Source organism: Scyliorhinus torazame, chromosome 9 (assembly GCF_047496885.1).
Source record: "Scyliorhinus torazame isolate Kashiwa2021f chromosome 9, sScyTor2.1, whole genome shotgun sequence".
NCBI classification, from domain to species: Eukaryota; Metazoa; Chordata; class Chondrichthyes; order Carcharhiniformes; family Scyliorhinidae; genus Scyliorhinus; species Scyliorhinus torazame.
The window spans coordinates 7,114,263-7,139,643 of record NC_092715.1 but is presented as its reverse complement, the minus strand read 5'-3'; the positions used below and the strand labels follow the sequence as shown (position 1 = coordinate 7,139,643).

Below are 25,381 nucleotides of genomic sequence, written 5' to 3'. Positions count from 1 at the left end.
ATTGCCGGCTTTGAAAGCAGACCAAGGCAGGCCAGCAGCACGGTTCAATTCCCGTACCAGCCTCCCCGAACAGGCGCCGGAATGTGGCGACTAGGGGCTTTTCACAGTAACTTCGTTTGAAGCCTACTTGTGACAATAAGCGATTTTCATTTTCATTTTTTCACAAGCGCGGGAGTCCGCGAAAAGCGTGCGAAATGGCCGCCCTCATCCAGGCTGAGGCCCTGGAGTTGCTCGATTGCTTGGACCCGTTCTCTCGTGAGGACCTTGCTGCGCCGTTTCAGCCGCTTGGATGTGGGAATACCGACTAGTGGCGTGTTCGTGTAGCACGCAGGTCTCGATGGCGGTCGCTAGGGTGAGCTGCTTTACCTTGAGGAGCTGCTGGCGTAGGGGGCCCGACTGAACACCGAAAACGATCTGGTCGCGTATCATGGAGTCGGAGGTGGGCCCGTAGCGACAGGACTGCGCAAGGATGCGGAGGTGGGTGAGAAAGGACTGGAAAGGTTCATCCTTACCCTGTAAACGCTGTTGGAATACACAGTGCTCAAAACTTTCATTCACCTCGATGTTGCCGTGAGTGTCAAACTTAAAGAGGACCGTCTTGAATTTTGATTTATCTTCACCATCAGCAAAGGTGAGAGAATTGAAAATGTGGATGGCATGTTCCCCGGCCGTGGATAGGAAGAGAGCGATCTTCCTGGTGTCTGAGGCAGCTTCCCGGTCTGTGGCTTCCAGGTAGAGCTGGAAGCGTTGTTTGAATATCTTCCAGTTGGCCCCCAGGTTACCGGTGATGCGGAGCGGCGGCGGCGGGCGGACGCTGTCCATTTTGCAGGATGGCTGTATGCTGGTGGAAGGCAGATCACTTGCAGGTAGGTCTAAGAAGTTCTAACATCCCTCAACTACTGGTATCATGATGTGTTGGGTGCTCTGGATCCGTGGAACACATACAGGCCACCAACACTTAAAATAGTGCAACACTATTTTATTAAGCTAGAAACTGTTGAACATACTTTCACTGTGGGTTAACACGATGTTAGATTAAACTAAAGACCTATGCCTGTCCGAACCAGTCTATGCACTCAGCACATGGTGAAGATCTGTGCTGTAAGCTGTAAGCTCTGTCCTTGTAGGAGGCTGCATCCCGAATGAGCGGGAAAACTGATGCCCCCTGTCTTTATAGTGAGTGTGCTCTAACTGGTGATTGGCTGCGGTGTTGTGTGTGTTGATTGGTCCCGCTGTGTGTCCATCAGTGTGTGTGTCTGCACCATGATACTGGTGTATATTATGACAGAGGTGATGTTGGGAATGGCATTAAACAGGAAATTAGAGAGGCATGCGACAAAGGAACATCTGTAATTATGGATGATTTTAATCTGCCAATAGATTGTGCAAATCAAATTAGTAACAATGCCACAGAGGAGGAATTCCTGGAGTGTATATGGGATGGTTTTCTCGATCAATATGTTGAGGAGCCAACGAGACAACAGCCATCCTAGACTGGGCACTGTGTAATGAGGCGGAATCATTGGCCATCTTGTTGTGCGAGACCCATTGGGGATGAGTGACCATAATGTGGTAGAATTTTTCATCAAGGTGGAGAGTGAAGGAGTTGATTCTGAGACTTGGGTCCTGAATCTTAACAAAGGAAATTACGATGGCATGAGGTGCAAGTTGGCCTTGATCAATTAGAGAACGTTAGTTAAAGGGATGACAGTGGATAGGCAATGGCAAACATTCAAGGAGCGCATGGAGGAACTGCAACAATTGATTATTCCTGTCTGGCACAAACGTAATCAGGAAAGATGCTCAATCCACAGCTACAAGCTAAATTAGGGATAGTATTTGAACCAAGGAAGAACATACAAATCGGCCAAGAAAATCAATAGGTTTGAGGATTGGGAACAGTTTAGAGGGACCAAGGAATTGATAGGGGAAATAGAGTACGAGAGTAAGTTTGCATAGAAAAAACTGACTGTAAAAGTCTCTATAAGTGCATAAAGAGATAAGAATTGGTGAAAACAAATGTAGGTCCCTTACAGTCAGAAACTGGGGAATGTATAATAGGGGACAAAGAAATGGCTGAGCAACCAAACACATCCATTGGTTCTTGATGCACAATCAATGACCACTAAAATGAGGTTGTAGTCCAACTGAAGGCTTTAATAAGCTAGATGTTTCCCCCAGCAGCTCAGGTACAGAATGAGGGCTGCTGGGACGGCACGGGCTCTTATACCCTGCCTATCAGGGCGGGGCTATTGTACACTCTAGCCAATAGCAAGCATACAGGTTCTACCAATGGTACTTCAGCCTCTCAGGTACCGTAATACCTATAATACCACAGTTCTGTCTTCACAAATGAGGACACAAATCAGAGACCAGAAATGTTGGGAACTCAGGGTTTAGTGAGAGGGAGGAACTGAAGGAGATCAATATTAGTAAAGAAATGGTGTTGGAGAAATTTATTGGATTGAAGGCTGATGAATCCCCAGTGCCTGACAATCTACATTCCAGAGTACTTAAAGAAGTGTCCCTAGAAATAGTGGATGCATTGGTGGTCGTCTTCCAGGATTCTATAGACTCTGGAACGGTTCCTGCAGGTTGGAGGGTCGCTAATGTAACTCCACTATTTAAAAAGGGAGGTAGAGAGAAATAGGGAATTATAGACCAGTAAGCCTGAAGTCAGTAGTGGGGAAAATATTAGAATTTGGGCTGCACGGTAGCACAGTGGTTAGCACAATTGCTTCACAGCTCCAGGGTCCCAGGCTCGATTCCCCGCTGGGTCACTGTCTGTGCGGAGTCTGCACGTTCTCCCCGTGTCTGCGTGGGTTTCCTCCGGGTGCTCCGGTTTCCTCCCACAGTCCAAGATGTGCAGGTAAAGTGGATTGGCCATGTGAAATTGCCCATAATAATAATAATCTTTATTATTGTCACAAGTAGGCTTACATTAACACTGCAACAAAGTTACTGTGAAAAGCCCCTAGTGTCCAAAAAAAAGGCTAAGTGGGGTTACTGAGTTATGGGGATAGGGCGGAGGTGTGGGCTTGGGTAGGGTGCTCTTTCCAAGAGCCGGTGCAGACTCGATGGGCCGAATGGCCTCCTTCTGCACTGTAAATTCCGTGATTCTATGAATCCATTTTCAAAGTTTTTACAGCCGAGCCCTGAGCAAACAGTGGCAGGATCGGACAGAGTCAGCATGGGTTTATGTCGGGGAAATCATGCTTGACAAATCTTCGAGGATGTAACTAGTCGAATTGACGAAGGGGAGCCAGTGGATGTGATACACTTGGACTTTCAGAAGGCGTTTGACAAAGTCCCACAGAAGAGATTGGTGTGTAAAATTAAAGCTCATGGGATTGGGGCAGTGTATTGAGATGGAGAGCAAGCTGGCTGGCAGGCAGCAAACAAAGAGTCGCAATTAATGGGTCTTTTTCAAATTGGCAGGCAGTGACTAGTGGGGTACCGCAGGGATCGGTGCTGGGACCCCAGCAGTGACTAGTGGGGTACCGCAGGGATCGGTGCTGGGACCCCAGCAGTGACTAGTGGGGTACCGCAGCGATCGGTGCTGGGACCCCAGCAGTGACTAGTGGGGTACCGCAGGGATCGGTGCTGGGACCCCAGCAGTGACTAGTGGGGTACCGCAGGGATCGGTGCTGGGACCCCAGCAGTGACTAATGGGGTACCGCAGGGATCGGTGCTGGGACCCCAGCAGTGACTAGTGGGGTACCGCAGGGATCGGTGCTGGGACCCCAGCAGTGACTAGTGGGGTACCGCAGGGATCGGTGCTGGGACCCCAGCAGTGACTAGTGGGGTACCGCAGGGATCGGTGCTGGGACCCCAGCAGTGACTAGTGGGGTACCCCAGGTATCGGTGCTGGGGCCCCAGCAGTGACCAGTGGGGTACCGCAGGGATCGGTGCTGGGACCCCAGCAGTGACTAGTGGGGTACCGCAGGGATCGGTGCTGGGACCCCAGCAGTGACTAGTGGGGTACCGCAGGGATCGGTGCTGGGACCCCAGCAGTGACTAGTGGGGTACCGCAGGGATCGGTGCTGGGACCCCAGCAGTGACTAGTGGGGTACTGCAGGGATCGGTGCTGGGACCCCAGCAGTGACCAGTGGGGTACAGCAGGGATCGGTGCTGGGACCCCAGCAGTGACTAGTGGGGTACCGCAGGGATCGGTGCTGGGACCCCAGCAGTGACTAGTGGGGTACCGCAGGGATCGGTGCTGGGACCCCAGCAGTGACTAGTGGAGTACCGCAGGGATCGGTGCTGGGACCCCAGCAGTGACTAGTGGGGTACCGCAGGGATCGGTGCTGGGACCCCAGCAGTGACTAGTGGGGTACCGCAGGGATCGGTGCTGGGACCCCAGCAGTGACCAGTGGGGTACCGCCGGGATCAGTGCTGGGACCCCAGCAGTGACTAGTGGGGTACCGCAGGGATCAGTGCTGGGACCCCAGCAGTGACTAGTGGGGTACTGCAGGGATCGGTGCTGGGACCCCAGCAGTGACTAGTGGGGTACCGCAGGGATCGGTGCTGGGACCCCAGCAGTGACTAGTGGGGTACCGCAGGGATCGGTGCTGGGACCCCAGCAGTGACTAGTGGGGTACCCGAGGTATCGGTGCTGGGACCCCAGCAGTGACTAGTGGGGTACCGCAGGGATCGGTGCTGGGACCCCAGCAGTGACTAGTGGGGTACCGCAGGGATCGGTGCTGGGACCCCAGCAGTGACGAGTGGGGTACCGCAGGGATCGGTGCTGGGACCCCAGCAGGGACTAGTGGGGTACCGCAGGGATCGGTGCTGGGACCCCAGCAGTGACTAGTGGGGTACCGCAGGGATCGGTGCTGGGACCCCAGCAGTGACTAGTGGGGTACCGCAGGGATCGGTGCTGGGACCCCAGCAGTGACGAGTGGGGTACCGCAGGGATCGGTGCTGGGACCCCAGCAGTGACTAGTGGGGTACCGCAGGGATCGGTGCTGGGACCCCAGCAGTGACTAGTGGGGTACCGCAGGGATTGGTGCTGGGACCCCAGCAATGACTAGTGGGGTACCGCAGGGATCGGTGCTGGGACCCCAGCAGTGACTAGTGGGGTACAGCAGGGATCGGTGCTGGGACCCCAGCAGTGACTAGTGGGGTACCGCAGGGATCGGTGCTGGGACCCCAGCAGTGACTAGTGGGGTACAGCAGGGATCGGTGCTGGGACCCCAGCAGTGACTAGTGGGGTACCGCAGGGATCGGTGCTGGGACCCCAGCAGTGACTAGTGGGGTACCGCAGGGATCGGTGCTGGGACCCCAGCAGTGACTAGTGGGGTACCGCAGGGATCGGTGCTGGGACCCCAGCAGTGACTAGTGGGGTACCGCAGGGATCGGTGCTGGGACCCCAGCAGTGACTAGTGGGGTACCCCAGGTATCGGTGCTGGGACCCCAGCAGTGACTAGTGGGGTACCGCAGGGATCGGTGCTGGGACCCCAGCAGTGACTAGTGGGGTACCCCAGGTATCGGTGCTGGGACCCCAGCAGTGACTAGTGGGGTACCGCAGGGATCGGTGCTGGGACCCCAGCAGTGACTAGTGGGGTACCGCAGGGATCGGTGCTGGGACCCCAGCAGTGACTAGTGGGGTAACGCAGGGATCGGTGCTGGGTCCCCAGCAGTGACTAGTGGGGTACCGCAGGGATCGGTGCTGGGACCCCAGCAGTGACTAGTGGGGTACCCCAGGTATCGGTGCTGGGACCCCAGCAGTGACTAGTGGGGTACCGCAGGGATCGGTGCTGGGACCCCAGCAGTGACTAGTGGGGTACCGCAGGGATCGTTGCTGGGACCCCAGCAGTGACTAGTGGGGTACCGCAGGGATCGGTGCTGGGACCCCAGCAGTGACTAGTGGGGTAACGCAGGGATCGGTGCTGGGACCCCAGCAGTGACTAGTGGAGTACCGCAGGGATCGGTGCTGGGACCCCAGCAGTGACTAGTGGGGTAACGCAGGGATCGGTGCTGGGACCCCAGCAGTGACTGGGGGGGTCCCACAGGGATCGGTGCTGGGGCCCCAGCAGTGACTAGTGGGGTACAGCAGGGATCGGTGCTGGGACCCCAGCAGTGACCAGTGGGGTACCGCAGGGATCGGTGCTGGGACCCCAGCAGTGGCTAGTGGGGTACCGCAGGGATCGGTGCTGGGACCCCAGCAGTGACTAGTGGGGTACCGCAGGGATTGGTGCTGGGACCCCAGCAGTGACTAGTGGGGTACTGCAGGGATCGGTGCTGGGACCCCAGCAGTGACCAGTGGGGTACAGCAGGGATCGTTGCTGGGACCCCAGCAGTGACTAGTGGGGTACCGCAGGGATCGGTGCTGGGACCCCAGCAGTGACTAGTGGGGTACCGCAGGGATCGGTGCTGGGACCCCAGCAGTGACTAGTGGGGTACCGCAGGGATCGGTGCTGGGGCCCCAGCAGTGACTAGTGGGGTACCGCAGGGATCGGTGCTGGGACCCCAGCAGTGACTAGTGGGGTACCGCAGGGATCGGTGCTGGGGCCCCAGCTAGTCACAATATATATCAATGATTAGACAAAGGAAAAAAATGTAATATCTTCCAATTTGCAGATGACACCAAGTTCCCCACCCTTCCACCTCCTCTAACCTAAAGGGCTGAGTGAATATCAGGTAAGCTCTTCCTTTCTTTTTCTTGTTTTATCTAGAGGGGATGGCAGGGAAGGCAGTGCAATGTTCCTCCTGCAGAATGTTTGAGGTGAGGGACGCCGTCAGTGTCCCTGCTGATTTCACCTGTGGGAAGTGCATCCATCTCCAGCTCCTCAGAAACCGCGTTAGGGAACTGGAGCTGGAGCTGGATGAACTTCGGATCATTCGGGAGGCAGAGGTGGTCATAGATAGAAGCTTCAGGGATGTAGTCACTCAGAAGAATAAAGATAGATGGGTGACGGTGAGAGGGGCTGGGAGGAAGCAGTCAGTACAGGGATCCCCTGTGGTCGTTCCCCTCAGTAACAAGTATACCGCTTTGGATACTGTTGGGGGGGGGGGGGATTTACCAGGGGTAAGCCATGGGATACAGGTCTCTGGCACAGAGTCTGTCCCTGTTGCTCAGAAGGCAAGGGGGGAGAGGAGTAGAGCATTAGTCATTGGAGACTCCACAGTGAGGGGGATAGATAGGAGATTCTGTGGGAACGAGAGAGACTCGCGGTTGGTGTGTTGCCTCCCAGGTGCCAGGGTGCGTGATGTCTTGGATCGTGTTTTGGGGATATTTAAAGGGGAGGGGGAGCAGCCCCAAGTCGTGGTCCACATAGGTACCAACGACATAGGTAGGAAAAGGGATAGGGGTGTAAAGCAGGAATTCAGGGAGCTAGGGTGGAAACTTAGATCTAGGACAACAGAGTTATTATCTCTGGGTTGTTACCCGTCCCACGTGCTAGCAAGACGAGGAATAGGGAGAGAGAGGAGTTGAACACGTGGCTACAGGGATGGTGCAGGAGGGAGGGTTTCAGATTCCTGGATAATTGGGGCTCATTCTGGGGTAGGTGGGACCTCTACAAATGGGATGGTCTACACCTGGACCAGAGGGGTACCAATATCCTGGGGGGGGGGGGGGGGTGATATTTGCTAATGCTCTTCGGGAGGGTTTAAACTACTTCAGCAGGGGCTTGGGAACCTGAATTGTAGCTCCAGTACACAGGAGGTTGAGAGTAGTGAGGTCATGAGTAAGGTTTTAAAGTTGCAGGAGTGTACCGGCAGGCAGGAAGGTGGTTTGAAGTATGTCTTCTTCAATGCCAGGAGCATCTGGAATCAGGTGGGTGAACTTGCGGCATGGGTTGGTACCTGGGACTTTGATGTTGTGGCCACCTTGGAGACACGGATAGAGCAGGGACAGGAATGGTTGTTGCAGGTGCCGGGGTTTAGATATTTCAGTAAGCTCAGGGAAGGTGGTAAAAGAGGGGGAGGGGTGGCATTGTTAGTCAAGAACAGTATTACGGTGGCAGAAAGGACGTTTGATGGGGACTCGTCTTCTGAGGTAGTATGGGCTGAAGTTAGAAACAGCAAAGGTGAGGTCACCCTGTTAGGGGTTTTCTATAGGCCTCCGAAAAGTTCCAGAGATGTAGAGGAAAGGATTGCAAAGATGATTCTGGATAGGAGCGAAAGCAACAGGGTAGTTGTTGTGGGGGACTTTAACTTTCCAAATATTGACTGGAAACGCTATAGTTCGAGTACATTAGATGGGTCCGATTTTGTCCAATGTGTGCAGGAGGGTTTCCTGACACAGAATGTAGATAGGCCAACGAGAGGCAAGGCCATATTGGATTTGGTACTGGGTAATGAACCAGGACAGGTGTTAGATTTGGAGGTAGGTGAGCACTTTGGTGATAGTGACCACAATTCGATAACGTTTACTTTAGTGATGGAAAGGGATAGGTATATACCGCAGGGCAAGAGTTATAGCTGGGGGAAAGGCAATTATGATGTAATGAGGCAAGACTGAGGATTCATTGGATGGAGAGGAAAACTGCAGTGGATGGGCACAATGGAAATGTGGAGCTTGTTCAAGGAACAGCTACTGCGTGTCCTTGATAAATATGTACCCGTCAGGCAGGGAGGAAGTGGTCGAGCGAGGGAACCGTGGTTTACTAAAGCAGTTGAAACACTTGTCAAGAGGAAGAAGGAGGCTTATGTAAAGATGAGACGTGAAGGTCCAGTTAGGGCGCTCGAGAGTTACAAGTTAGCTAGGAAGGACCTAAAGAGAGAGCTAAGAAGAGCCAGGAGGGGACATGAGAAGTCTTTGGCAGGTAGGATCAAGGATAACCCTAAAGCTTTCTATAGATATGTCAGGAAAAAAAGAATGACTAGGGTAAGAGTAGGGCCAGTCAAGGACAGTAATGGGAAGTTGTGCGTGGAGTCCGAGGAGATAGGAGAGGTGCTAAATGAATATTTTTCGTCAGTATTCACACAGGAAAAAGACAATGTTGTCGAGGAGAATACTGAGATCCAGGCTACTAGACTAGAAGGGCTTGAGGTTCATAAGGAGGAGGTGTGAGCAATTCTGGAAAGTGTGAAAATAGATAAGTCCCCTGGGCCGGATGGGATTTATCCTAGGATTCTCTGGGAAGCGAGGGAGGAGATTGCTGATCCTTTGGCTTTGATCTTTAAGTCATCATTGTCTACAGGATTAGTGCCAGAAGACTGGAGGATAGCAAATATTGTCCCCTTGTTCAAGAAGGGGAGTAGAGACAACCCCGGTAACTATAGACCAGTGAGCCTTACTTCTGTTGTGGGCAAAGTCATGGAAAGGTTTATTAGAGATAGAATGTATAATCATCTGGAAAGGAATAATTTGATTAGAGATAGTCAACACGGTTTGTGAAGGGTAGGTCATACCTCACAAACCTTATTGAATTCTTTGAGAAGGTGACCAAACAGGTGGATGAGGGTAAAGCAGTTGATGTGGTGTATATGGATTTCAGTAAAGCGTTTGATAAGGTTCCCCACGGAAGGCTATTGCAGAAAATACAGAGGCATGGGGTTCAGGATGATTTAGCAGTTTGGATCAGAAATTGGCTAGCGGGAAGAAGACAAAGAGTGGTGGTTGATGGGAAATGTTCAGACTGGAGTCCAGTTACTAGTGATGTACCACAAGGATCTGTTTTGGGGCCACTGCTGGTTGTCATTTTTATAAATGACCTGGACAAGGGCGTAGCAGGATGGGTGAGTAAATTTGCAGATGACACTAAAGTCGGTGGAGTTGTGGACAGTGCGGAAGGATGTTACAAGTTACAGAGGGACATATATAAGCAGCACAGCTAGGCTGAGAGGTGGCAAATGGAGTTTAATGCAGAAAAGTGTGAGGTGATTCATTTTGGAAGGAATAACAGGAAGACAGAGTACTGGGCTAATGGTAAGATTCTTGGTAGTGTGGATGAGCAAAGAGATCTCGGTGTCCATGTACATAGATCCCTGAAAGTTGCCACCCAGGTTGAGAGGGTTGTTAAGAAGGCGTACGGTGTGTTAACTTTTATTGGTAGAGGGATTGAGTTTTGGAGCCATGAGGTCAGGTTGCAGCTGTACAAAACTCTGGTGCAGCCGCATTTGGAGTATTGCGTGCAATTCTGGTCGCCGCATTATAGGAAGGATGAGGAAGCATTGGAAAGGGTGCAGAGGAGATTTACCAGAATGTTGCCTGGTATGGAGGGAAGATCTTAAGAGGGAAGGCTGAGGGACTTGAGGCTGTTTTCGTTTGAGAGAAGGAGGTTAAGAGATGACTTAATTGAGGCATACAAGATGATCAGAGGATTAGATAGGGTGGCCAGTGAGAGCCTTTTTCCTCGGATGGTGATGTCTAGCACGAGGGGACATAACTTTAAATTGAGGGGAGATAGATATAGGACAGATGTCAGAGGTAGGTTCTTTACTCAGAGAGTAGTAAGGGTGTGGAATGCCCTGCCTGCAACAGTAGTGGACTCGCCAACACTAAGCGCATTCAAATAGTCATTGGATAGACATATGGACGATAAAGGAATGGTGTAGATGGGCTTTAGAGTGGTTTCACAGGTCGGCGCAACATCGAGGGCCGAAGGGCCTGTACTGCGCTGTAATGTTCTATGTTCTAAGTTGTGTGGGAGGGTGAGCTGTGAGGAGGATGCAGAGATACTTCAGTGTGATTTGGACAAGTTGAGTGAGTGGGCAAATGAATGGCAGATGCAGTATAATTTGGGTAAATGTGAGGTTATCCACTTTGGTGGCTGTCATGTGAGAGTACCTTTAAGACATGATGTTTAAGCAATGTACCTTTGAGAAAGCAGTGATGTCAGAGAGTGGGTGGAGCTGGGCTTTAGATTAGCTATTTTGCAGTTTTTTAGTTTCAGTTTTAAAAAGCAGCTTGTGTGTGTCTGTGTGTTTCCAGAGAGCTGCAGTTTGGAGAAAAAGAGCTTGGGGAGTGCCTGTGTTTGCAGTCAGCTGGATCTCTGCCATAAAATACCATCTCTGAATCATTTGGGTGATTTAAACTCACAATAGGAAAGCCTTTAACCTGATGTGATTCTGTTTCAAGGTGTTAAGTCTCTTGGAAATTTGAAGGAACATTTTGAGGAACTATTTACTGTTGCAATATTTTCTGAGTTATCTTTGAAGTAAGGGGTGTTAAGAGATCCAATGTTTATTTAAGATGTTAAGTTGAGTTCATGGAATAAACATTGTTTTGTGTTTAAAAACCCACGTGTCCATAATTGTAATCCCACACCTAGGGAACAAGCCGTGTGCTCGGAAAAGCAACAAATACATTAAAGGGAGAGGTTGGTTGAACTCCATGATATATTTTGGGGTTCTGAAAACGCCTCGCCCATAACAATTGGGGGCTCGTCCGGAATAAAAGTCTATCTATTGGATTGGCTTTTGTGAACTTAAAGACAGTGAAGGATAGTTGCTTTTCCGGTGTGGTATTTTAGTTTAAGTGGGGAGTGTGTTGTGAACAATGGCTCTTTCAGAGGCTCAGAAGTTTTTGGGGGTGGAGAATGTCACACGTAGTGCTTTACAGACAGAAATGAAAAGCAGACTGTTGGATTTGGCAAGAACATTGCAGTTAACATTACCTGACAAAATGTGAAAAGATGAGGTAATTATGGCGGTGGTTAAGCATTTAAAGTTGCCTGAGATAGAGTTTGACTCATTGGAAATGGCAAAAATTCAGTTGCAAATTAAACAAATGAAACATGAGAAAGAATTAAAGCGGCTGGAATATGAGAGTGAGAGAGAGGTAAAAGAAAGAGAAAGAGAGAGAGAAGAAAAAGAAAAGGAGAGAGAAGAAAGGAGAAAAGAAAGAATAGCCCTAGCAGAACAAAAAGAAAAAGGGAGATTCAGATCAGGGAAAAAGATAAAGAGAGGGAGTTTGAACTTCAGACAATGGCCATGAAACATGACAATCAGTTAAAATTGGCAGACGTAAAGGGAAACGTACAGTTGGATGATAGTGATGAGGATAGTGAGAAAGAGCGTCATCGTCGAAGACGTGGTGAGAATCTATTTAAATATGTCCAAGCATTGCCAAGGTTTGACGAGAAGGAAGTGGAAGCCTTTTTCATTTCATTTGAGAAGGTAGCTGAACAAATGAAATGGCCACAGGACATGTGGGTGTTACTGATTCAAACAAAGCTGGTAGGTAGAGCTAGTGAAGTGTTTGCATCACTACCGGAGGAGGTATCTGGAACGTATGAGGAGGTGAAGAAATCCATCTTAAGTGCATCTGAGCTCGTGCCTGAAGCTTACAGACAAAGGTATAGAAATTTAAGGAAAGAATTTGGTCAAACATACATGGAGTTTGAAAGGCTCAAACAGAGTAATTTTGATAGGTGGATAAGGGCTTTGAAAATAGACCAAACGTATGAAGCTCTCAGAGAAATTATACTTTTGGAGGAGTTAAAAATTCAATTCCTGATGTAGTGAGAACCCGTGTGGAAGAACAGAGGGTTAAAACTGCGAGATTTGCAGCGGAAATGGCAGATGATTATGAATTAGTTCATAAATCAAAGATTGGTTTCCGACATCAGTTTCAGCCGGTGAGGGATAGAATCTGGGACATGAGAAATACTCAAGTGTAAAGGTAAAGGCGATCTGATGGGAGACAATAAAGAGAGTGTGCCTCAGATTAAAAAAGAAATCCAGGAGGGTGAAAAAGAAATGAAAAGTTTCAGATGTGTTCACTGTAATAAACGAGGCCATGTAAAGTCACAGTGTTGGTGGTTGAAGAAAAGCACTGGGAAGGCTGCTGTGGTAAAACAGGAGAAGACAGTGGGGTTTGTTAAAGTGGTAAAGGAAAGCCCAAGGGAAGCGAAGGAGGTGCAAACGATTGTACAGCCTGTTCAAGAAGTAATTGTTAAGAAGGTGCCCGATGTATTTAAAGAATCTACTTGTGTGGGTAAAGTGTATCAGGAGGAGCAGGTAAAGAAGTCACAATTTTAAGAGATACAGGGGCTAGTCAATCTTTAATGGTAAGAGATGAGGAATTATGTAGTTTGGGAAGAATGTTGCCAGAAAAGGTGGTGATATGTGGAATTCAGGGTGAGAGGAGTAGTGTTCCATTATATAAGGTAAGGTTGGAAAATCCAGTGAAGAATGGTGAAGTGGTTGTAAGAGTAATAGATAAATTATCTTGTCCAGGAATACAGTTTATCTTGGGTAATGATACAGCTGAATCGCAGGTGGGAGTGATGCTTACTGTGGTCGATAAGCCAGTGGAAAATCAGTCAACTGAATTGTTGAAGGACGAATACCCTGGGATTTTTCCGGATTGTGTAGTAACAAGGTCGCAAAGTCACAGGTCAAGACAAGAGGAGAAATCAAAGAGTGAAGATGAAGTTGAAGTGCAATTATCAGAAACGATTTTTGATCAGATGGTTGAAAAAGAACAAGAACAGGTGGAGGATGAGGCGGATATTTTTAGTTCCGGAAAATTGGCAGAGTCACAACAGAAAGATGTAGAAATAAAACGGATATATCAGAAAGCATATACGGAAGAGGAATCTGAGAGCACACCAGAGTGCTATTACCGTAAAAATGATGTCTTGATGAGAAAATGGAGACCTGTACATATGCAGGCGGATGAAAAGTGGGCAGAAGTTCATCAAGTAGTATTGCCGGTAGGGTATAGAAAGGAGGTGTTGCAAGTTGCACATGAGGTAACAGTGGGAGGTCATTTGGGAATAAAGAAAACTCAAGCTAAAATCCAGAAACATTTTTATTGGCCTGGACTACATAAAGATGTAGTTACATTTTGTGAATCATGTCACACATGTCAAGTGATAGGGAAACCTCAAGCAGTGATAAAGCCAGCGCCCTTAATACCCATTCCAGCATTTGAGGAACCTTTTACAAGGGTCCTAATCGATTGTGTAGGACCGCTTCTGAAAACAAAAAGTGGGAATCAATATATTTTGACTGTAATGGATGTGTCTACTAGGTTTCCAGAGGCCATTCCAGTACGTAATATTACAGCTAAAAGGATTGTGGAGGAGTTACTTAAATTCTTTACTAGATATGGACTACCCACAGAAATTCAATTGGATCAAGGAACGAATTTTACTTCAAAGTTATTCAAAGAAATTATGGATAGCTTAGGAATAAAACAATTTAAATCAACTGCGTACCATGCAGAATCACAGGGAGCATTAGAAAGGTGGCATCAGACATTAAAGACAATGTTGAGGGCGTATTGTCAAGATTATCCAGAGGATTGGGATAAAGGTATCCCATTCGTATTGTTTACAATTAGGGATGCACCTAATGAGTCAACCAAATTTAGTCCTTTTGAACTAATTTTTGGTCATGAGGTAAGAGGACCACTTAAATTGATTAAGGAAAAATTGGTGGATGAGAAATCGGAAATTACACTATTGGATTACGTGTCAAATTTTAGGAAATGATTAAATAGAGCAGGTGAATTGGCTGGACAACATTTGAAAGTTGCACAAAATGTGATGAAACGGGTAGCGGACAAGAAATCCAAAGTTGGTAGTTTTGCCAGTGGGGATAAAGTTTTAGTGTTGTTACCAGTGGTAGGGGAGCGTTTAAAAGCTCGGTTTTGTGGACCGGTATCAGATTGAAAGGTAAGTAAGTGAGGTGAATTATGTGGTAAAAACATCGGATAGAATGAAGACTCACCGAGTGTGTCATGTGAATATGCTTAAAAGGTACTTTGAAAGGGAAGGAGAGAAAAAGGAGTTTTTAATGATTCTAACTCAAAGTGACGAACCAAATCCAGATGACTGTGAATTTGACATACCTCAAATTAAATTGGAAAATGAGGATGTTCTTAAATATTGGGATGAATTGTTAAGTTACCTTCCAGAGCAAAAACGAACTGACCTGAAAGAGTTATTGATATCACATGAAATGAAATGAAATGAATTGAAAATCGCTTATTGTCACAAGTAGGCTTCAAATGAAGTTACTGTGAAAAGCCCCTAGTCGCCACATTCCGGCGCCTGTTCGGGGAGGCTGGTACGGGAATTGAACCGTGCTGCTGACCTGCCTTGGTCTGCTTTCAAAGCCAGCGATTTAGCCCTGTGCTAAACAGCCCCTGATGGGCAAGTTTGTAGAGATAAATTGAGAAGTACTAAAATGGCTATACATGATGTAGATGTGGGAAATGCTGTTCCTATCAAACAACATCCATATCGACTTAATCCTTTAAAATTGGCACAGGTTAACAGAGATTGAGAGTATGCTGAAAAATGGCATAATCGAAGTGGGTTGCAGCCAATGGAGCTCACCCACAGTGATGGTACCTAAACCAGACGGTACCCAACGGTTGTGTGTGGACTATCGAAAGGTGAATGTAGTTACAAGAACGGACTCTAATCCTATTCTACGTTGGAGGGATTGCAATGAGAAATTGGGACAATCTGCTTTTATTTTCAATTTCCGGACATGGAAAGAACATTTAAAACATCGTATGGAGTTCTTCGATCGACTTCAGGCGGCGGGTTTGGTGATGAACCTAGCCGAAAGTGAATTTGGAGAAGCCCGAATCACTTTCCTTGCGGAGCTTCCGTTATCCTCAAGATGAAGGGAAATAATGCGATTTCTTAGCATGAGTGGATTTGATCGAACATTTGTGCAAATGTTTTGTGGCGTGATTACTCCACTGATGGAATTGCTGAAGAAACATTACAAATTTCAATGGACAGCGGACTTTCAACAGACATTTGACTGCCTGAAAGCTGTGATCACCAATGTTCCTGTATTGGAGCATTGCAAGGGTCTCTGTGGTCAGATTGAACTAGAGTATCTGATTCTAAAGAGAATTGCCGAGGAGTGGAGAAATGGATGGATCAGGCAGAGACTTTGTTCAAAGAGACTGTCAATCGAGAAGGATTTCGGTTGGAGGAAGAAGAACAAAGAAAAATGGACTATATTATTATACCTGTTTGCATGTGTTGTTCGTTTTTAAAAAACGAAAAGGTATATTTACTGTGTACATTTCTTAGTGGATGGTGTAATAGTGAAAAATGAAAGCATCTTGAAGTTGATGGTTTATTTATTTTTTCTTGGGGGGAGGTGTCATGCGAGAGTACCTTGAAGACATGATGTTTAAGCAATGTACCTTTACGAAAACAGTGATGTCAGAGAGTGGGTGGAGCTGGGCTTTAGATCAGCCATTTTGCAGTTTTTTAGTTTCAGTTTTAAAAAAGAGCTTGTGTGTGTCTGTGTGTTTCCAGAGAGACGCAGTTTGGAGAAAAAGAGCTTGGGGAGTGTCTGTGTTTGCAGTCAGCTGGATTTCTCCCATAAAAGACCATCTCTGGATCATTTGGGTGATTTAAATTCATAATAGTAAAGTCTTTAACCTGATGTGATTCTGTTTAAAGGTGTTAAGTCTCTTGGAAGTTTGAAGGAACATTTTGAGGAACTATTTACTGTTGCAATATTTTCTGAGTTATCTTTGAAGTAAGGGGTGTTAAGAGATTCAATGTTCATTTAAGATGTTAAGTTGAGTTCATGGAATAAACATTGTTTTGTGTTTAAAAACCCACGTGTCCATAATTGTAATCCCACACCTAGGGAACAAGCCGTGTGCTAGGAAAAGCAACAAATACATTAAAGGGGGAGGTTGGTTGAACTCCATGATACATTTTTGGGTTCTGAAAACGCCTCGCCCATAACAGTGGCAAAAACAAAAAAACTTTCTATTGTCTGAATGGCCATAAATTGAGAGATGGGAATGAAATAGGAGTGCCATAAAAAGTGCTTGTGCCATAAAAAGGGGACATGTCCAGTCTTCACCCAACTCTATTCCACTTCACGGAGTTTCCCGGGGGATGCTGCACTCTTACTTCAGAAATCCAGAGCAGCATCAGGTGGAGGAAAGTTTTGAGCAGGGCAGCAATCTGATGATGTTTGCAGCTCCAAGGGATTTCCAGACCATGAACGTGTCAAGAATTGGTTTTGGGAGGCAGGAAACAGAGGGTCAGGAGAAAGGTTTTGTTCTTGGATTGGCAGGTTATGAGTGATTTACCCCAGAAAGTGTTATAACCATACAGACAATGACTTGGGTGAGCAAATGGAGAGTTGTATATCGGGTTTGCAGTCAGTGGATGTGGGCTAGCCCAACATTTATTGCCCATCCCTAATTGCCCTCGAGAAGCAGCTGGTGAGTTGCCTTCTTGATCCGCTGTTGTCCACAGTGCTGTTCGAGAGGGCGTTCAGGAACGTTGACCCAAAGTATGCGGAAGGAAGGAATTACAAAGGGAGGGAGTGTGTAAAACTGGCATTCTGGATCTGAAAAACAATGCGAGAGACGAGGGGGCTGGGAGCAGAAAATGACTGAAGGTATCCAGAAATATAAATCACTGAAAGCTCGTGCCCTTCCGAAGAGCAGTCGTAAGGACTTTAGTATTTCAGCTGCTGTCATTCATGAGAGATTTAGAAAAACTTGAAATCACAGGAAACTTGTCAGTTGATTGGCCGGTAAGTGTTCAGCGTTAAAGGGCACTGAGTGAAAAACTAGCGTCTGGAATAAGGAAAATTAGGGCCATGAGAGTAAGGTGATAGAAATAATCCAAAATCACTGCCAATAAATATTTGGCAGGAAGGATCAAGGAAAACCCAAAAGCTTTCTATAGGTATGTCAGGAATAAGCGAATGACCAGGGTAAGAGTAGGGCCAGTCAAGGACAGGGATGGGAAGTTGTGTGTGGAGTCTGAAGAGATAGGCGGGATACTAAATGAATATTTTTCATCAGTATTCACTCAGGAAAAAGAGAATGTTGTGGAGGAGAATGCTGAGCTCCAGGCTAATAGAATAGATGGCATTGAGGTACGTAGGGAAGAGGTGTTGGCAATTCTGGACAGGCTGAAAATAGATAAGTCCCCGGGGCCTGATGGGATTTATCCTAGGATTCTCTGGGAGGCCAGGGAAAAGATTGCTGGACCTTTGGCTTTGATTTTTATGTCATCATTGGCTACAGGAATAGTGCCAGAGGGCTGGAGGATAGCAAATGTGGTCCCTTTGTTCAAAAAGGGGAGCAGAGACAACCCCGGCAACTATAGACCGGTGAGCCTCACGTCTGTAGTGGGTAAAGTCTTGGAGGGGATTATAAGAGACAAGATTTATAATCATCTAGATAGGAATAATATGATCAGGGATAGTCAGCATGGCTTTGTGAAGGGTAGGTCATGCCTCACAAACCTGATCGAGTTCTTTGAGAAGGTGACTCAACAGGTAGACGAGGGTAGAGCAGTTGATGTGGTGTATATGGATTTCAGTAAAGCGTTTGATAAGGTTCCCCACGGTAGGCTATTGCAGAAAATACAGAGGCTGGGGATTGAGGGTGATTTAGAGATGTGGATCAGAAATTGGCTAGCTGAAAGAAGACAGAGGGTGGTGGTTGATGGGAAATGTTCAGAATGGAGTTCATTTACAAGTGGTGTACCACAAGGATCTGTTCTGGGGCCGTTGCTGTTTGTCATTTTTATCAATGACCTAGAGGAAGGCGCAGAAGGGTGGGTGAGTAAATTTGCAGACGACACTAAAGTTGGTGGTGTTGTCGATAGTGTGGAAGGATGTAGCAGGTTACAGAGGGATATAGATAAGCTGCAGGGCTGGGCTGAGAGGTGGCAAATGGAGTTTAATGTAGAGAAGTGTGAGGTGATTCACTTTGGAAGGAATAACAGGAATGCGGAATATTTGGCTAATGGTAAAGTTCTTGAAAGTGTGGATGAGCAGAGGGATCTAGGTGTCTATGTACATAGATCCCTGAAAGTTGCCACCCAGGTTGATAGGGTTGTGAAGAAGGCCTATGGAGTGTTGGCCTTTATTGGTAGAGGGATTGAGTTCCGGAGTCAGGAGGTCATGTTGCAGCTGTACAAAACTCTGGTACGGCCGCATTTAGAGTATTGCGTACAGTTCTGGTCACCACATTATAGGAAGGACGTGGAGGCTTTGGAGAGGAGATTTACCAGGATGTTGCCTGGTATGGAGGGAAAATCTTATGAGGAAAGGCTGATGGACTTGAGGTTGTTTTCGTTGGAGAGAAGAAGGATAAGAGGAGACTTAATAGAGGCACACAAAATGATCAGGGGGTTAGATAGGGTGGACAGTGAGAGCCTTCTCCCGCGGATGGAAGTGGCTGGCACGAGGGGACATAGCTTTAAACTGAGGGGTAATAGATATAGGACAGAGGTCAGAGGTAGGTTCTTTACGCAAAGAGTGGTGAGGCCGTGGAATGCCCTACCTGCAACAGTAGTGAACTCGCCAACATTGAGGGCATTTAAAAGTTTATTGGATAAGCATATGGATGATAATGGCATAGTGTAGGTTAGATGGCTTTTGTTTCGGTGCAACATCGTGGGCCGAAGGGCCTGTACTGCGCTGTATCGTTCTATGTTCTAAAATAGAGAGATGTGAACCAAGAGGAGTACAGTTAAGATATGGCGGGGTAGTTCCATTGAGTGGAATGTGTGTCCTGTAATATGCGCAAAGTCATGGATAATTCCGGTGACCTAGATGACCACATGTGCTAGAAGTACTGCCAGCTGCAGAAACCTGAGCTCCGGGTTTCAGAGTTCGAGTGGCGGAGTCACTGTGCCTCCTCCGTAAGGCTGAGAGCTACGCGGATAGCACATCCAGAGATATGGGCACACTGCAGCTTTAGGACCTGGAGGCAGAGAGGGACAGGGTGAACACCAGACAGTTCCAGCCACACAATTCTGAGCTGCTTGGAAAGAAACTGCTAATCTGTCCACAGACAGATCTTTAACTGCGGTGCAGTGGGAGCAGATGCTCGACTTCCGCTCACACCCCAATCTAAAACTCAACTAAAACTGCTTTACTGCAAAATGTCTGATACCTCAGCTGCTCCCGTTAATTACATCATCTTTCCAAGCTGAAGCACAATGTATCTAATTAACTCCATTAACTCCACTGGGAGCCCCCTTAATCCAAACAAAATCCCATCAGTCCAAGCTTTTACCATGTCTTAATTGTACCCCTGGCTTCAAAACTTTTCAAATCTGGATTATTTATAAACACTAGTGCAGCAATCACACTGAGCCAGGTTTTAACCCTTACTGCACCCAATATAACACAAGATATCTGGAATTCCTACATTCATCACATAAGGAGCAATCCATCCAGTTTGTACAGCTGCCATCTCCCCCAACCCTAACCGTTAGGGTTAGGCTTCGGGGCCGAGTGGCGTACTCCTGCTCCTCATTCGTATGTTCAGATATGAAAGGGAAAGAGGAAAGGGGGAGGGGTGGCAGCGTTGTTTAGGGAGAGTATTGTAGCACTGGAGAAAGAGAAAGTTCAACGCGAGAATCAATTTGGCAGGAGCGAAAGAACAAAAAGGGGGCAATCACGCTGCTCGGTGGAACCAACAGATGTAGAAGAACAAACCTGCAGGGAAAATACAGATGCAAACATTGGAAAGTAGTGTTACAGTGGTTAGCACTGCTGCTTTACAGCTTTACCGGGTTCAATTCCGGCCTTGGGTCACTGTCTGTGTGGAGTTTGCACTTTCTCCCCGTGTCTGTGTGGGTTTCCTCCGGATACTCCGGTTTCCTCCCACAGTCCAAAGATGTGGTTAGATACATTGGCCATGGTAAATTGCCCCTTCGTGTCCAAAGATGTGCAGGTTAGGTGGGGTTATGGGGGTACGGTGGGGAAGTGGGCCTAGGTAGTGTGCTCTTTCAGAGGGTCGGTGCAGACTCGATGGGCCGAATGGCTTCCTTCTGCACTGTAGGGTTTCTATGGTACGATGAGAGACTTTAATTATCCACATGTAGACAGGGACAGTGGTGGTGTAAAGGACAGACAGGGGCAAAAGTTCCCAGATTGCCTTCAGGAAAATTTACGACAGCAGCTTCTGTCCAGTCCACCTGTTGGACCTGCTTCTTGGCAATGAGGTGGGCCAAGTTGATGAAGTGTCAGTGGGGGAACATTGAGGTAATAACAAGAACATGAGAAATAGAAGCAGGAGGGGGGCCACCACACCCTTCAAACCTGCTCCCACATTATTTCATAAAATCATAGCTGATCTATGCCAGCCTCAACTCCTTTTCTGTGCCAATTCCCCACAGCCTCTATTCCTCCATCAATCAAATATTCATTCACCTCCACTCTCAATATTTCTAATGATCTAGTCTCCAGTGGAGAATTCCAGAGATTTACCTCTGCAAGGAGGCATTTCTACGCACCTCAGTTTTAAATGAGTGGCCCTGTAGCTTGTAGCTCTGTTCCCTTGTTCGAGTCTCTCCCACCAGTGAAAATATCTCATCACCTACCCTGTCACCCCCCTAAGGATCGTATTTGTTTAAATAAGATCATCTCTCACTCTTCTGAACTCAAAGGAATACAGACCCAGACTACTTAGTCTCTCGTGATTCTTTAAAAATAAATTTAGAGTACACAATTCTTTGTTTCCAATTAAGGGGCAATTTAACATGGCCAATCCACCTACCCAGCACATGTTTGGGTTGTGGGGTTGAGACCCACGCAGACACAAGGGGAATTTGCAAACTCCACACGGACAGTGACCCGGAGAGGGGGTCAAACCCGGGTCTTCGGCATCGTGAGTCGGCAGCAGTGCTAAGCAATGCGCCACCGCGCAGTCCCTAGTCTCTCTTGATGGGGCAACCCTCTCATCCCAGGAATTAGTCTGGTAAATCTCTTTTGAACTGCCTCCATTGTTACTATATCCTTTTTTAGGTAATGGGACCAAAACTGTTGGCAGTATTCCAGGTGAGGCCTCACCAATCTCTGTACAATTGCAACAAAACCTCCCTATTTTTAAACTCCAATCCCTTTCCAATAAAGGCCAAAATGACATTTACCTTCTGAACTACTTGTTAGACCTGCCGGCTAGCTTTGTGTGATTCATGCACTAGAACACCCAGATCCCTCTGTACTTCATTTATCTGCACTCTCTCTCCATTTAGATACTAATCTGACTTTTGATTCCTCCTACCCAAGTGCATGACCTCACACTTCCCCTCATTAAACTCCATTTGCCAGCTTTTCACCCAGTAACCCAATCTGTCCGTACCCTGCTGCAGAATCACAATATCCTCATCACAATCGGCCCTTCCACCTATTTTTGTATCATTGGCAAATTTGGAAGCCATACATTCTGTTCCTCCCTCTAGGTCATTCATGTAAATAGTGAACAATTGTGGGTCAATACTAATCCCTGCAGTACTCCACTAGTTACATCTATTCCACTTCTCTGTTTCCTATGTGAAATCCAGTTTTCGATCCATGTTGACAAACTTCCTCCAATTCCATTTGCTTTATGCAGCAGCCTCTTATGTGGCTCACACTAATGCTCGGAGGTCCTGGGTTCAAATCCCACTATGGTAGATGGTGAAATTTGAATTCAATAAAAATAAAGATCTGGAATTTAAAATGTGGGTTTCCTCCGGATGCTCCCGTTTCCTCCCACAAGTCCCGAAAGACGTGCTGTTAGGTAATTTGGACATTCTGAATTCTCCCTCTGTGTACCCGAACAGGCGCCGGAATGTGGCGACTAGGGGCTTTTCACAGACACTTCATTGCAGTGTTAATGTAAGCCTACTTGTGTCAAGAAAGAGTTTTATTATAATGATGACCATGAAATCAATGCCGATTGTCGTAAAATCTCATCTGATTCATTAATGATCTTCAGGGAAGGAAATCTGCCGTCCTTACCCGGTCTGGCCTACACGTGACTCCAGACCCACCCAGCGATGAGGTTAACTCTGAACTGCCCCCCACTGAAATGGCCGAACAAGCCACTCAGTTCAAGGACTGGTGTGGGCAAATAGATGGCGAATGATGTTCAATGCAGAGGAATGTGAAGAACATGGAGTGACAATATAACATAAGGGGTAAAATTCAGAAAGGGGCAGAGGAGTAGCAAGACCAGGGGGTAGATGTGTCAGGATCACTGAAGGAGGCAGGACAGGTATGGAGCAGTGTTTTTTATTCTTTTATTGGATATGGGGTCACTGGCTGGGCCAGGATTTATCCAAACCCTAATTGCCCTCGAGTGTCAACCCCATTGCTGTGGGTCTGGAGTCACATGTAGGCCAGACCGGGTAAGGACGGCAGATTTCCTTCCCGAAGGGCATTAGTGACCCAGATGGATTTTTTTCACAAAGATCAAAAATAATTTCCTGGTCATCATTCGACTTTGAATTCAATTCAAATTTCACAATTTGCCACGGTGGGATTCAAACCTGGGTCCGCAAGGTGTCTGCATTACTAATCCAACATCAGGATCATTCCCCCCTCCCCATATAGCATATGGTGTTCTGGGTTTTAGTAATAGCGACATAGGGTACAAGAGCAACTTATATCGATACTAGTTAGACCTCAGCTGGAATACTGGGCACAGTTCTGGGGGCCACACTTGAGGAAGGATGTAAACGTTGGAGAGAGAGCAGAGGAGGTTTACAGGAATGGTCCCAGGCATGAGAAACTTCAGCGACGAGGATAGATTGGAGAAGTTGGGACTGTTCTCCTTGGAGAGAAGAAGACGGAGGAGATTTGATAAAGGTGTAGACAGGAAGACACTGTTCCCACTGGCATAAGGATCAAGAACAAGACGACACAGATTTTAAGTGATTTGCAAAAGAAGCAAATGTGAGGCAAATTCTTTAGCACAGAGCGAGTGGTTGGGGTGTGGAATGCGATTCCTGGCAGTGTGGTGGAGGCAGGTTCAATCGAGGCACTCAAGAGGGGATTGAGGATTATTTCAATAGAATCAATGCGCAGGGGTACAGGGAGGGGGGTGGCACTGAGTCAGAATGCTCATTTGGAGACCAGCTGCAGGGATGCTCGGCCAAATGTCCTCCTTCTCCAGCGTAACAATTCTGCCATTCTGTAAACATGAACTCGTTACACATTCTGCTGCACCTGTTGAGTTTTTCCAGCACCTGGGGCGGGATTCTCCCCTACCCGGCGGGGCGGGGGTCCCGGCGGGAACCACTCCGGCGTCGGGCCGCCCCAAAGGTGCGGAAGTCTCCTCACCTTGAGGGGCCAAGCCATCACCTTGAGGGGCTAGGCCCGCGCCGGAGTGGATTCCGCCCCGCCGGCTGGCGTGGAAAGGCCTTTGGCGCCACACCAGCCAGCACCGAAAGGTCTTCGCCGGGCGACGCATGCGCGGGAGCGTCAGCGGCTGCTGACATCATCCCCGCCATTGCGCAGGGGAGGGAGTCTCTTCCGCCTCTGCCATGGTGAAGACCGTGGCGAAGGTGGAAGAAATAGAGTGCCCCCACAGCACAGGCCCGTCCGCGGATCGGTGGGCCCCGATCGCAGACCAGACCACCGTGGGGGCACCCCCCCGGGGCCAGATCGCACCCCCCCAGGACCCCGGAGCCCGCCCACGCCGCCTTGTCCCGCCCTTCAAAAGGTGGTTTAATCCACGCTGGCGGGACAGGCATTCCAGCAGCGGGACTTTGGCCCATCGCGGGCCGGAGAATCGGCGGGGGTGGGCCCGCCGACCGGTGCGATTCCCGCCCCCGCCGAATCTCTGGTGGCGGAGACTTCGGGACACGGCGGGGGCGGGATTCACGCCAGTCCCCGGCGATTCTCCAACCCGGCGGGGGGTCGGAGAATCCCGCCCCTTGTTTTTATTTCAGATTTGCAGCATCTGAAGTATTTTGCTTTTATCTTAATATTTAAGGTTGTCTTTACCTCAGACTTCGCCAATAAATGTTGTACATCATCGAGATCCTGGGTCACCTCGAGCAGAAGGGTCTTTAGAACAGACCAGGCAGAATAATTCTCTGCAAAACGCAGCACAGTAAACATGTAACCGTCGGATACAATGAGGTAGGGCAAGCGGGGGTGAGCTGCCAGAGAGAAGCGCTGTCGCATTGGGTCACTCTCAGAGATAGAAGAGCCAGCCGGCTCCGTGTGCTCAACATTCAACAGCAGGGACTGAGGTTGTCTGAAAAACAGAAAACAGTAAATAAAATATATATACTGTCCTAATCAAACACTCTCCAAAGTTAAGGATAAATTAAAGTTCTCTCGGCACTGTCCCCATCAAACATTCCCAGGACAGGTACAGCACTGGGTTAGATACAGAGTAAAGCTCCCTCTACACTGTCCCCATCAAACACTCCCAGGACAGGTACAGCACGGGGTTAGATACAGAGTAAAGCTCCCTCTACACTGTCCCCATCAAACACTCCCAGGACAGGTACAGCACGGGGTTAGATACAGAGTAAAGCTCCCTCTACACTGTCCCCATCAAACACTCCCAGGACAGGTACAGCACGGGGTTAGATACAGAGTAAAGCTCCCTCTACACTGTCCCCATCAAACACTCCCAGGACAGGTACAGCACGGGGTTAGATACAGAGTAAAGCTCCCTCTACACTGTCCCCATCAAACACTCCCAGCACAGGTACAGCACGGGGTTAGATAC

General features: G+C 48.0%; 1 protein-coding gene across 1 annotated transcript in view; it reads right to left on the bottom strand.

Moving 5' to 3' along the window:
• Nucleotides 1-25,381, bottom strand: part of LOC140429943 (ciliogenesis and planar polarity effector 1-like) — a 687,141-nt gene that overhangs the window by 555,072 nt on the left and 106,688 nt on the right. Inside the window, exon 9 of the mRNA XM_072517533.1 lies at nt 24,643-24,898. Within this exon, the coding sequence (XP_072373634.1) occupies nt 24,643-24,898 (256 nt within the window). The remainder of the gene's footprint in view (nt 1-24,642; nt 24,899-25,381) is intronic.